We start from the raw sequence: 14,466 nt of genomic DNA on the forward strand, positions 1-14,466 counted from the left end.
GGCTGGCTTTTGACACCTGGTCGAGGAAGTTTTCGGAAGGGGATGCTACCGATGCTGCTGCTGTTACCGATGTTGCAGCTTCTACGCCCACACCAGCAATTTGGTCGACGCTTGCCACATCGTTTAGTTGCCACACGCTTCTAAAACGGCTAACGGAGCATAACAATGCATGTGGATTGCAGGAGGAGGAGGAGGAGGAGGTGGAGGAGGTGGTGGCCGTGGGAGCGGGAGTTGGTGGGTGGTGGTGGTCTGCCCACACGCGCTGCTGTTGCTGCTGGCGGCGGGAAAAACGTGAGCACATGCGTCGATGGCGTGGGCGCCATAAATCACCTCATGATTAATGTACTGACACTTGGCCGCAGCCAGAAGAAGCCTCCGAGTTCGCAGTTGGGAATTTAATTGGAGCAGCAAATTGTTGCTAAGAATTCGCCGCCAGTTGAGTGCAACCAAATTGCTGCGGCTGCTGCTGCTGCTGCCGCTGTTGCTTCTTTTGTTCAGCAGCACATTTAAATAAAAAGCACATTAAGTGGGAGAGCGAGTTAGGTATTAGGGTTGGTCAAGCAGATGACCAGTGCGATATTAGGAAACTCTCTGCACAATTAATGGCTCGAGATCCATGGCATCCATCTGGAGATCCGCTGGGGAATGTGACTGCGGCGGTGAACTCCAGCTGTGCATACGAATGCGAGTTACTAGGATGATGGATATGACTGCGGTAATTATATGACCGCACTCAACTTGGCGCAAAGTGGCCAAAGTGAAAAGAGAATAAAAAAGATCCGGCCAAAGCACTGTTTAACTGTTAACTTTAAGATCTTTAATGGTCTCTTTATGTGATTATGGCCAATAGATCCTAAACCCAAGGTAATATCAGGTGTCTCGCGAGTTTCGTTTATCGCAGATAAGCACAAAATGCTGCTTTAATCAAATTTTTGAGGATGTATCTTGTGCATTTTGAAAAACATTTAAATAAGAATATCATCCGAAATAAATCATAAATCATATAACATATAACATAACATATAATGGACTCTATTTACAGTGTAATTGGATCTAAAATCTATAAATGGTATCTATAGATACCAGTCTTCTTATTTTATGAAGCAATTACCACTGCTTTATTTTCCCATCACGTATACGCCCCGTGGCCGGCTTCCATATTATTTTCGCCGCTTTGATTCGCTTATTTCGCTAGATTATTATGCATAATTACTTTGAAAGGCGATCAATCAATTCGACCCTTGCCAATTTGCATATTGACACCTTTTCCCCCATCCCCCGCCGTTTACGGGATTATTTTTGGAAGCACTTGAATAATTTGGCCCTGCCAAAAAGGCGGCTTGTGAGAAAGAAACAATAAGTACACGCGGAAGATACGGATATTCGCATTATTTTCAATGCCCTTTGGCGCCACTTTGATGTGGCTTATGCCTGATAATGATGGTGGCGTTGCTAACCCATTTAACGCTCCATTATTGTGGTATTGTACCATATTGGCCATAAAGGCCAAAGACTCTCAGCAGCAAAGAAATTTGCCATCGAGCCCATTGAGTTGCTGGGCTCAAGTGCAATTAATCGTAAGTACTTACACCGCTTGTGGTATATTGTATATGGGATTTTGTGCTGGCCAAGCATCCGTTTCCTTGGCGGAAAATGAGAGTTTGTGGAGCGATGACATATTGACAGGAATTAAGGAGCCACTAGAGCCACTAACTCACTGACTGACTTAGCGGCGTGGCATCAATTACCCTTAGCCATTGTTGTGATGTTTGCCTATTGCATAAACCGCAACAAACAAATGGGCCGAATGGAAAAAAATGTGTGTTAGGACTGAATGACAGGCGGCTCTCCAACGACCTTGTCCAAGTTAAAAAAAAACTGTATCAAGTAGCAGCAGGAAATTGGGTGACGACGCTCCATTCGTCGCTGCATTTCGTAGATAAAAGTGAATGTTTATGATACTTCACATGTCGAACTCTTGTGGCAACACACAGCCGCAGAAAATTTCCAACAGCCAACAACAAAGAAGACACATGAGCGCGAGTGGATTTGGGATTGGAATTGAATTGGATTGGTTTTCAGCTTCAGTTTCGTCTTTTTTTTTGGTTTTTGTTTTTGGTTTTTGGGTTTTTTGGGGTGGGATGGGGTCTGGTTTCGGTTTTGGGACCGCGATTACGCAGCTTCGAAAAAGCCCGTACTCGAGTATTGAGAGCAAAATGCGAGTTAGAAAGTAAGTAAAGACCCTTTTCAGCGGCTCCCACCAGCAGCAGCCGTTCGAACTTATTTGAATACTTTAATTAAGTAAGCTGCCACTTATGCAACACCAGTTTAGACTCACCTAATTGAATCCGCTGCTGTAATTGTTAACTTGTTATTGTTTCGCCAAAGAAAAACATTTCGATTAGGTTGGCTTGCGGAATCATAAAGCAAGTGTAAAGGTGAGGCAACACCTTTCTGACCATAACAACAAATACTTTTTCGCTATATTATATTAGCCATGAATAGAATTTTTGGAAAATCTCTTGAAGGGCATACGAATTTGCTAAAATCAGATGCTTTGCCGATTTCCAAATTCGTTCCTCTTGTTCAGGTGGTTTGATTTTGCCGCATCATGGCCACAATTATGCGATGTGCCAATGGTGGGCCAGCCTGCTCCGCCGGATGACTCCTGGTGCAGCACCAGCTACCAAGCACCAGGCAATTGGGCCGCCTAATCCGAGCCATTGTTGCCGCCGTGGGTGCCAATTAAACTGCTATTTAGTGCCCAGTATTAGGAGGCCGTCGATTCCGCTCTAATCTTATTTATGCTCATTGATTTCTTGTCAGCCTTTTATTGCTCGCAAGCAGAAATATCTGAGGGGGATTAGATATATGTGGATTGGAGGAGAGCTCAGACAAGTCGAATGGGTTGTGAAAGAATCGACAAATAACTAACCGGCAAATAAAAGATTTTTTCGCAATAGCCCCGAAAAACCATTACGAAAATTCTGCCAACTGCAAGTCGAAGAGACTCGAAAGATTTTTCATTTAGCAAAAATCATATGTCAAACACTCAACAAAAATAGACGCTGCCATGTGCCCATGCGCCTGGTGGCATTCAGCACATTCACCTGCCTCCAAAACTGAGCCAAGATTGCTGCTTCCTAAGCTTCCTTCTGGCTGTCGGCCCAGCTCAGACTCAAAACTCTGGCTGAGACTCGACTTCATAATTAATCTGCTTTGGCGTCTCATTTTTGTGATTTTTTCCTCCATTTTTTTTAGCATTTTTTGTTGTTTTTGTTTTGCGTGTTGCAGCAATGTAACGTGGAGAGTCCCCGACTTTTGATTACAAGTCGAAGATGAAGCCCGAAATTGCATTGGCGCTAAGTTTAATAGATAGATAGATACATAGATATATAGTTACATGGATAGATGGGTGCTTTCAAGTCAGTCGTTGATTTTTGGGTTTTTGTCTTTAATCTTCAGTATTTCTGGTGGCATGCCACTTGAGCAGAAGCGGCGACCCAGACAACAGCCGTCAGCAATTCGGTTTACATTTGGCATTCTTACGATACACTCGTACTCATTGTCTGTTTGTCTGTTTGTCTGTTTGTCTGTTCGTCTCAGTCGGTTGATGGCCTAAGACCCATAGAACAATTTCAGCCCAGAACCCATTGTAATCTATCTCATTTGCGAGCACACTGACTGATTGACTGACTCAACGCCAAACACTGATCGCTATTTGTTTAACTGCCATTTTCACACAGAAGCCAACAAGTTTAGGGTTTCAACGTCAAGGCGACAAGGTCGTCAGAATGATTGAATGTCTCTTAGCGCTCTTCGTCGAGTGCCTGCTAAAGAATAGAGAAAAAAGGGGAGCATATTGCAGTCTGACCTTCACATTTTGTAAGTATCTTGAATTTGCCTCAGAAGTTCACTGCTAGCAATGGCCAGAGGTGCCGATAATGGGGGAAGCACACATAACACTTATCTAAGTTACTTAATTTATAGGTATTACAATTCATGCCGACAATATATCTTGGAAATTTTATAACAATCGCCATCAATGGCATTGGTGTTGACAGCTTGAAATCATTTTCATTACTCAGAAGGAAATTTGTATCCTAAACGTTGGACATAAATAAAATATAAAACTCAAGCTCTTTAAAAATAATGTATTTATAAATTATACACTTGCATACAAATCAATAAAATGCCACAACTAGAAATACACTCTATATAATATTGTTACATTTTCGAAACATTTTCTCTCTTGACTTAATACACTATTTTTAGTTTTCCAAGTTACCAGCCACACAGAGTTCCAGCGCATAAAACTGCAATGTGCAATAAATAATGCGCCAGCCAATACGTGCATATCTAATTAGCCCAGCGAACTTCCCATTCTAAAAATCTTTTCCCATTTGAAATCTGTAGCAGCGACAGCGGCGGTCTCAGCAATAAAGAAGCGATTTTGAGGCCCATAAAAAAGCGACCCCCATGTAGATGATGGTGGGCCATCCACAGGCATCTGCAAGTGCAGCAGTTTGCTGCGGTGCCGCATCACGTTGTTGCGACTGGCAGAGCAGCCATCAAATTGTAACAATTTTTCACCTGTCGTCTGGGGCTGTGCATGATTATTATTACATCAGTAGAAAATCATAAATTCCGAAATTCGTGAGCCGAGCTGCAGCAGATGCGTTGCAAAACATCCCGTTTGCGGTTCATCCTCGTCACCCACTCTCAAAAGCCCAGATATCTAGTAGTTGTGTAGGTATGGCATGGAATCAAGGAAGCGAATTTGCGGCTGCTGCAACAATGCGTTTGATTTATGCCCCAAAATGTGGCATCATTTTGTGCCGCAGTTTATTGAATTCGATGGCGAATCAATTGCACAGATAAGCTCTATAACTCCCAATAGGAAACTCCAAAGGAACCTATGCCCATTTAATATTAATTATGACCATCGCTTGTCGGTTATAAGTGGAATTGAAAACCCAGTTTTGGTTGCTCAAGTGCCTTGTATCTAGTATCTTTTGGCTGACAGTGCTTCGTTTTCATTTCAGCCTGAATTCCTCAAGGTTGCCGGCTCTTATCGCTGATTTTCTGCCACTTTTCGCAACTTGCCAACGCCATAATGTCCGAAAATTAGGACCACAACTAATCGCGGCCTAGAGAGTCCGTCGGATACCTTTCGACTTTTGGGGCCAAGCAATTAATTTTCGGCAAGACAATTGCTTCAATGATGAGGGTGATCTCCAAAGGCGCTCAATTTGAACTCAAATTGAACCGAAATTGCTTTTCGCTCGACAAAAAGCAAGTGCAAAGCGAGCTTCAGTGTTTATGGAATCAGATATATCATGATATAGGAATATACATATGTATATATATTGCTTACTATATAACTATTTGCTATATAAAAACCACCTGTGTGAAGCGCTGTTTATATTACAAATAACAAGCCTTGCGGCATTCGCTCGGTTTTTGAGCGGCAAAGCACTTATTGTGGGGCAACTTATTAATAATTGTTTGGGGGTTAGATTGTTCAGCATTCTGCGAGGCGACATGCAAAAGAAGAAAGGATGTGCCTTGACATTTGCCACGAGCAGATGAAGATCGACAGCCGCGAAGCGTTCGGATAATGCTGATAATGATCGATCGACTCCCCCAACTTAAAGACGGATCTCCGCTTTCGGCGTATTGCATTCGTGATAATGACAGCCTCGTCATTCACATGCCAATTGAGAGTCTCTATGTGAGAGTATGGCCAGCAGTGCAGTGCAGTTCCAGTTCCAATGCAAATGACTGGAATTATGAGCCGAATTGGTGGCTCCCACAATTTTTCCCAGCAGCCAGCAGAGATAATTCCCATAACGAGACGTGTTCTGCGCCGGTAAAAGTACGAGTTCAGGTGGGCCAGCTGCTACTTGGCGATCTGACCCGACCTGGACACTACCGACCCACTGAACCATCAGCTTCTTGCACAATCAGCAGCATCGCACTGGCTGAATTTGAAAGTGTTACCATTGCTACTACCATACCATTACTATGGTAGGAGATTTTGTCTTCTTGGCCAGCTTGTAGCTTTGAAAATTCCATAACTCGAGATGCTCTTTATTAAAGTTTTCGGTGTCTTGTAGCGGAGGGGCATGTTATTGTTTTCGCTGTTGGTTTTTAATTGTTTAATAGCCAAAAGCCACAGTGGTGCAAATGTACTAATTATATGTCTATCTATACTGCACATAGACCATTATTTGATACTTTCGATGTCTGACACCACTGTGCTACCCAAGCTTAGGGTTCAATTGAGATGGATTACAAGCGAAATCAAATTTGCCGGCTCGTTCCAGCGTGTCAGAGTTTCAATGTCAATGCTGCGAGCTAAGGATGAGGCCGCCGCGGTTCAGTGTCATGGATAGATATAGATATTCAGATGTAGATGGCGGAGATGGTGGAGATATAGTTGGCCCAACCTTTTCTTTGCGGATCTCACAGAGTTCGCTGGGAAGGCGGAAGTTGGATCAAAGTGCTTATCGATATGGCAACGTGCGAGAATAGTAAGCATGTTTGCCTATTGTCTATTAAAAGGTGTGCTGATTCAGTTTTTTGGAATCCGAGAGCACTATACATGCTCATCATCGAGGTGCTGATGTGGATGTGGGTAGGCCCGCAGAAAGTGCCAATCAAATCAAATGGCCCCCAACCCCCCAACCCCCCACCAACCCCGAAACACGAACAGAAACAGGTTGACCCCCACGCAAGAGGATGTAGTCGGAGCTGAAGTTCTTACAAGTGGCGTCGAGTTGATCCACACGTAGCTCCACACTTGGCCAGCGGATTAGCCGCGAACTCCGCCACATTATCGCTGTGCAATCTGCGGCATTCCATGGCCAGAGACAATGGACCATTCATCCGATGACCTGTGGGGCAAACCTCAAACGTGGCACGCATTCATCGAGTGTTCTTCAATTGATTTCGACCATCTAATGTGGCTCGAACCAATTCCGCAATTGTGTAACAACAACTGAACAACAAATGCCGAACAAAAGGCAAATTTTTCGGTAGCTGCAACACCATCGTCATTATTGCTGCCTTGACTGGCAGTGGGAACCATCTTTATGACCGCTGGGGCCGTAGATAAATCACAGGACCCGAGCTCCCATCGCCCACAAAATGCAATGTTTAGTCACAAGCTTTTATTTGCTTTGGTTACGTGTGCGTACACATGAAAATATATGAATAATATGGAAAAACTAGTAGAAATCCATGACGTTAATTTGAAATTTAATAAAGAGACTTAAAGAATTCATGGGCTCATGATGTTTAAAAGTATTCAGATTTAAATTCATTCATTAGAATGATTTACACTTTTCAGTTGGGTAATGAATGAAACATACTTTTTGAGGACAGCGATGTTTTTCTGAGTGTAAAGGCCGACATCCATCATCACTCCCCGGATTTAGCCACATATGAATGCCCGTGCCACAACTCGAAAAGCCAGCCAGGCAGCTTCTTCTGCCCCACCGTTCTGTTTCAAGTTTAATTGCTTCGCGTACGTTTTAATTATGCCGAGTACTGGGATCTAAAAGCCCAGAGCTGCGAGTTGAGCTCCGAATGACTGAATGGAGCTGCACTAGCAGCAACTAATTTGGCAATTTGGCCAACTGCCGAGTGTAATTACTTTATGGAGTACGGAGTGCACTGTGAATGCGTCTTTTATGACAGCCATTGAGGTGCAGAGCGATCGAGATGGAGAACGAGTCCATCGCTCAAATGCCACAGGTGAGTGGAGCCACGGAGGATGAGCGCCTAAGATTCCCAGGTGTGACCTTCGCGTGCCTTCGTCTCTGGACGGAATGTTATCAATGACTGCCAGTTTGGTCTTGGAAGTCGTCAATTAAGACGTTAAACAAGCAAAGGTGTTTAAACGACAGTATTATAGATATATTTTATGGCCATTTTAAGCTATTTGTTAACTCAAACTGTTTTCTAAAGACCCGTAATATATTATATTGAATTTTTAGGGTTAAGTTCTTCCAAGAATCAGTTGTTGAAACGCGTAATTTCCTTATAGTCATCCCCATCATAAGTCATCCACACCCAGCTTACTCACATCCATTTCAGTTCACTTTAATGTTCAAACGGTTCGAAATGTCAAAGTTTGGCAACTTTGTGTGTGAGTCAATCGACTTTTACTCCGGATTCTGGCAAAAGGCAGCGACCTTCGCGTCGGGCCAAAAATGCAGTCGATGTGTGCGAAGAACTCGGAGCCACTGAGCCAGAGATCACAAAAATCCAAAATCGCTCTCGAAATATCATCATCTAGAGTGGCACGGCATATTCAAAGTGAGGCGCAATTTACATCAAAAGAAGCATTAATTGATTCTGTCCGTCGTTGGGGGGCACATTGCATCAGAAATTATCGTAGTTTAATTTAAATTACACGTTGGCGTCGCTCCACTCGTCCGCATTCTAGGTTACAAAGCAAACATAGATTTCGATCTGCAGATACAGATACAGATACGGATACATATGTATTTCAAGGTCCGCCCCTCTCGAAGCTGTAGAGCAGCCATCAGCAATTACAAATCGTCAGTGTCTTCGACTTGGCGCATCATCACCTGGCTGGGTGCCATTAGCTACCCTCTCCCTTTCCATCTCCGTGTGTGTGTTCAACTCCAAGTCCAACTTCGTCTAGATGGCCTCTCTGTCTGGCACGTTCAATGTAAATTAGCCGATGCAGGAAATTAAATGATTTTTTAATGTGCTGGAAAAATGATTACAAACGTAAAACAACAAGCAGAAGACGCTGAAAACTGAAAACTGAAAACAGATTTCAAGTCGTTCATGGAGTGCTATTGAATATGAATTTCAGTTTTTTTTTTTTTTTTTGTGTTTCCGAGACAAGGAATGCGGCAAAACGAAGTTTTATTTAATTGTTTTGTTTACAATTCAAGATTCATATTAGCCATTATGAAGTCAAGTCCTCCCTGCTCTGCTATAATTTCTGTTTGTTTATTTGAATTTTTCGCACTCGCATATTTGCAAACATACCTCCAAATGATCTTGGTAATTACAAAAAACTATGCAGTAAATTCTCTAATTTATTTTTATTGTGGTCTGTGGCAAGGTCGAGTATTACTTGCAGAAAATCACTTTGCGGAATACGCAGCGAGGAAGCAATTCGATGCCACCCTCCCCTTCATCCATCCATCCCTTCAATCCCTCATTAATTTCCAGCTCATTTGGGGCGTGGCATCGCATGGCCTTTGAATTTACAACTCATAAACTTGGCATTACCGAATGTGAAAGTCAGCTCGTGCCAAATCGCATAATGAGCAGGGTCCGTTATAACAAAATGCTAAAAAATTCAAATTTGCTACGCAAAAGACAATTGACCACAGAAATATTTGCAGATCGTGATGGATGCTACGCCCACTGTTTAAATGAACATGGAATATGGCAATAAAAATATTGAGTTACTTTTCCCTGTTGTCAAGTAGTGTGTTCAAGCCTTTTTAAAGAGTTCAAGTTTCCTTTGTGTTATGCAATCGACTTTTTAATGGGATAAATAAATATCCAAAACTATTGGGCAAACACATTTAAATACGTTTGGAGGAAATGGAATTATAGAAAACAGCTATGGTATATCTCGAAAAATATTTTTAAAAACTTATTTCACTCTAAAAATGAAATAAAGAAAAGTAAATAGATCTCGGTTAAATTAAAGTTTAAATTTACCCCTTAAAAGAATGTTCCCATTCCAGCGATCGTTACGTAATTTTCTTACGCATAGCAACTATAATTTGTTACTAATGTTCAGCTTAACTACAATTAAAATTTTCGACACTAGAGCGTATCTTTCCCAGCAGGAAAATAATGTATCTGAAAACGCTTTTTCCCTCGCTGTGCTCACATCTCAATTGCAGCTTATCCGACTTAAATCCATGTCAACGCCAATCCAAACGGACACATTTGTGAAGTCTGGGGCATAATCCAGCTCATTAGTTGTGCCGAAAAACAAAACCAGACAAAACCGAAGTAAACCCAGCGAAAACTCCCACGCACTAAGGGAAAACAATTTGCAGCAGCAATGCCTGCAGCAAGTTCGTTGCCTGAGTCTTTTGTTTCTGCTTCGCCTTTCGAGGCGGCCGCCGCTGAAGCTGCCGCGCGACTGAAGCCTGCGATCCGCGATGAAGATGCGTGGAGCAGCCGCCTCCGCTCACTTGGCTATTGGACGCTACCGTCGACGTCGCTGCCCGCTGCCTGCTGCCTGCTGCATGACTAATTCCATTACAAATAAGTGTTTCTGCTATTACACGAGCGGCAACAAATGTTTATGGCCTGCAGCCGCAGGAGCGCGGTGCTCGGTACTCCCTCGTCTCATTTGTTTGGATGTTTGGCACTCATCTTCGCTCATTTGCCGCTCAACCCGACGGCAGATACAGATACGAAGCCAGCTCGTCAAAATGTTTGGCGCTTTAATTTTCAAAGTAACTAGTTTACTATAACAAATCCACCTCAAGCGATTTCCCTCTTCTACTCGGCAGCACCGAGAGCATTTTGCTCTTCCTCCGCTCCGTGTGCTTTGCATTATTTTGTAATGTTTTTCAAGTGCTCGTTCGGCTGTGGCACTCATTTTTTTTTTGTTTTTTCTGTTTTTCGACTAACCGAAAATTGAAATAACGAACTAAGCTGAACAAAAAGAAACACATTTTGGCGCGCAATTTTTTGAAGCCGACGTCGACGCCGCAGCGTCGCATGCTGCTCATTTCAAATATAAATACTGGCCTACGAAATTGTTTCAGTATCACAATCAAGTCAACCATCTTCGCAAGAAGAACACAGCCAACAGAGCAAAGTTAACAAAAACCGTTTTCGTGTGTGCCAAAATCCCAAACAAAAGACAACACAAAATGAAGGTACATAGCCGAATAGAACTCTCCAGTCAAGTGTCAAGTGGTGTGCTGTGTGAACAAAATGTCCTCACAAAAGGATATGGGTAGCCATAACTATATGGGTTTAAATACAATGCCTCTTGTGGCAATCGGGAAAAGATAGAACTAAAGGATATAAAACATAAATAACAAACAAATGTGCTGTATTTCAAGGAATTTCTTTCAGGAGTTTAGTTTCAATATAGGTCCATTATTAGACACAGTTTAACCTATTCATTAAATTATCGAAGGATATTCAAGATTGCTCTAACTTACATATACCGTTGGGCTATAAATAAATTTTCTACATTGCAAAGGTGCTAACATGTTTCATATTTCTGTAACCAATCAATAGCACTCATTTAAAATCGTTTTTGGCAATAGATCGATCAATCAATAAAACAACTCATCAAAGTAATGAAGCGTTCATTGTCTCACATAGCACTTAATCAGCTAATCGGAAGGAGAAGACATGAAATATTAATATTTGAGCCATATTAAAAGTCAAGTTCAGGAGGGTGATTAATCAAGCGGAGATCCGCATAATAAATTTCATACGCTGCCATCATCGCGTTTAAGATTAAGATTGCCATCAATTTGTTGAGGATAGCTACTGTTTTCATCCGTTTTTTGTTGTTGTGGGTTGCGGAATCAGAACAGCGATAGCATCCGCCTGGGAAACAATTGCAGCCAGCGATCCCAGTACATTTCTAGGGTGTGGGAAAAACAAACAGAAGCAACAACAGCTGCCGCTGCTGGGGTCATTTTGCAATGAATAAATTAGAGAAACTTTAAGTGGCGGAAGAAGAACTACTGGACATGCCCAAGTAAGGCAGTCTGGAGATGACCAGGCGGCGATAAAAAACAAAAAATACAAAAAAAACAGACAAAAGCGCAGCCAAAAAGCATAGCATTTTAACGCCAATGAAGCATGAAAGTCATTGACGGCCCTGTGCCTAAGCACTCGGCCAGAAGATCTTTTGCACAAGATTCGGAAATAAGTTGTGTAAGCCTGAGCCGAAGAGGTTCTCCCACAGGTTGTCTGCGCCACACGGCGTATACTTAACATTCAGACGCATTGCGCAAGCACGAGATCAGCCCTTCACTTGCTGCCCAGCCAAATCCAATCCCATCCGATCCGATCCCATCCGTGGGGAGCCTCATCTGGGACCCAATTACCACTGATTTGCATATGCCCCAGCTAAATGCTGTAGAGATGGGAAAGACAAAGCCGATTCTGGGCCTGCTCGCAGGCCATCAAAACCAAACAAAAGATTGTCAAGCGGGTCACAGCCTGAGCAGTTATTGTTATTGTTTAGAGTAGAGTTTAATGAGCTGGAAGCCAGCCGGGCAAACAGTGGCCATTTATTCGAGGAGTACACTACATGAGTTTCACATGAGAAATTTTACATTTGTGATCAGTTGTGCGATGGGGTATCGATTTCACCTATTGGCGTCATATCTTTTTGGATCTCAGCCAGAGTTCGGTAGGCCATCTGGTGGATCTTAAAACCATAAAGCCTGCAAATATGCAAATTCATAGTCATATTAGTTACAATTTTAAGTTAAAAACGTAGGCATGCAGGCCGAACTCACCTGGGCACAAACTTCTGCTTGGTCCGCTTTGGCCTTGCATCCGGATTCACCATGAAGAGCATATGCGGGAATCCACTGCCAAAGAAGGCTCCATCTAGATTGGAGTGTCTCGCCGCCTTGGGAATGTAAACATCATTGCACTTCGGGCAGTAGATGCGGACCATATCCTCGCCGGGATTATCGCTCAACCCAATGGGCAGCACCGGCTGACCCTGGCAGAAGGCGCGTGGACACGTCCCAAACTCTCCCTTGTTGTACTTATCCAGCATCAGTTCGATGCCCCGATTGGTTAAGATGAAGCGAGCATGGATCAAGCCATACAGTTTCTCCGCACTGGCCTCCAGTTCTGGTTCCGCAGGGGTGTCCGAGGCTGAGCCCGAGTTGAGATCCAGGATCACCTCCAAGGCACACCTGTAGTTGGTCACGTTTGAATCGAGAAAGTTGAGGTTGAACTTGTCGTGGATGTAGTCCTCATCCACCTCGCAAAAGAACTCGTTGCCACGCTGCTTGCAAAACCAATGAATCCAGGAAGTCTCATCCGAATCGGTCATAGCTGCTGCACTTTACCTCCAATTTAATCAGTGAAAATCCCACCAGCTTAATAATAACACGTGTTTAATTTCGAATGACAGCTGTCCGGATCGTAGTGTTCACTTAAGGATTGCTTTGCTTATAGATCTATTCATTTCCATTCCCCAGGCCTTTACGTCGATTGCGCTGCTCGTGTGCCTGGCTGCCTGGACCCAAGCGGAACCACCAGTGCCCCAGAACCAGTACCTGCCACCCAACCAGTCGCCCCAGGCGCCGTCCAACAACTACCTGCCGCCCACGCAGGGCTTCCAGTCGCCGTCGAACAACTACTTGCCTCCCCAGCGGACCGGCGGCAACGGTGGAGCGCCCAGCAACAGCTACGGCGCCCCCATTGCTCCTCCCCAGGGTCAATATGGTGCTCCTGCGCTGACTGGTGCCATCTTCAAGGGCGGCAACGGAAACGGCGGCTATGGCGGCGGTAATGGCAACGGCAACGGCAACGGCTACGGACAGCGGGATGAGGAGCAGTACGGACCGGCCAAGTACGAGTTCAAGTACGACGTGCAGGACTACGAGTCGGGCAATGACTTCGGACACATGGAGTCCCGCGATGGCGATCTCGCCGTTGGCCGCTACTACGTCCTGCTGCCCGATGGTCGCAAGCAGATTGTGGAGTACGAGGCCGACCAGAATGGATACCGCCCAACCATCCGGTACGAACAGGTCGGCAATGGCAACGGAAACGGAAACGGCAACGGTCGCAACGGTGGCGGTTACGATAGCAACGCGCAGCAGGGCAAGTTCAACGGCTATTAAGATGTGGGGCAGTGTGGATGCCCGATTAAGGTCGACCCCGCAACTATACTCGTCTACTTCATGGGTTCGCTGGCCGAGTATTAAACGCCCATCCAGCCAGTGGGCCAGCGATCGCAGTCAGTCTATACCTATCCGTGTACCTATCTTTGTGTATCCCATTAGTGGGACGGCCGCCATTTTGCCATAGACAGGCGCGTTCCTTTCCGTTTCCGTTTCACTGCCGTTCGTTCCCCCGTTTCCCCGTTTCCCCGTCTCTACGCCTGGAACTCCTTGCCGTTTTTGTTTTGTTTAAGCGCCTTCATTTTGTGTAAGTCTACGCACACACACACACAAACACACCACTCACACACACACCATGACCATTACGCATTCATACATACATGCATAAGGATTGTATTTAGTTTTTAAACGAAAATGGAAATTCGAAAGTGAAACGAACTTATGAGATTTTTGTGTATATTTAATAATTATTAAATGAATAAAGAAGCATTTTTGTATAAAACAAAGTCAAAAAGAAAAACGAAAACGTCTTTTTATATTGATAACAAAATGTATTATGCAAGCAATTAATACGAATTATTCTGAGAATGGAATACATTGCAAAACT

At 43.8% G+C, this 14,466-nt stretch overlaps 2 protein-coding genes across 2 annotated transcripts; one reads left to right on the forward strand and one right to left on the reverse strand.

Annotated features, from left to right (window-relative positions):
* Window positions 1-10,816: 10,816 nt before the first annotated feature.
* On the forward strand, window positions 10,817-14,289 carry LOC120446716 (pro-resilin). The gene is made up of 2 exons (XM_039627827.2): window positions 10,817-10,901; window positions 13,212-14,289. Exons 1-2 carry the CDS (start codon window positions 10,896-10,898, stop codon window positions 13,857-13,859), a joined length of 654 nt encoding a protein of 217 aa, XP_039483761.1. The 5' UTR covers window positions 10,817-10,895; the 3' UTR covers window positions 13,860-14,289.
* LOC120446715 (casein kinase II subunit beta') lies at window positions 12,238-13,182 on the reverse strand. Its single transcript, XM_039627826.2, has 2 exons — window positions 12,513-13,182; window positions 12,238-12,437 (listed from the first exon to the last, which is right to left on the reverse strand). Exons 1-2 carry the CDS (start codon window positions 13,061-13,063, stop codon window positions 12,335-12,337), a joined length of 654 nt encoding a protein of 217 aa, XP_039483760.1. The 5' UTR covers window positions 13,064-13,182; the 3' UTR covers window positions 12,238-12,334.
* Window positions 14,290-14,466: the final 177 nt, after the last annotated feature.

This window comes from Drosophila santomea, chromosome 2R (genome assembly GCF_016746245.2).
Source record: "Drosophila santomea strain STO CAGO 1482 chromosome 2R, Prin_Dsan_1.1, whole genome shotgun sequence".
Taxonomy (NCBI): Eukaryota; Metazoa; Arthropoda; class Insecta; order Diptera; family Drosophilidae; genus Drosophila; species Drosophila santomea.

Coding starts and splice junctions, on each gene's coding strand:
- LOC120446715 (XM_039627826.2), bottom strand. CDS start 13,063: ATGACCGATTCGGATGAGACTTCCTGGATTCATTGGTTTTGCAAGCAG. Junction 12,438..12,512: donor AAGCAGAAGTTTGTGCCCAG/GTGAGTTCGGCC, acceptor GCATATTTGCAG/GCTTTATGGTTTTAAGATCC.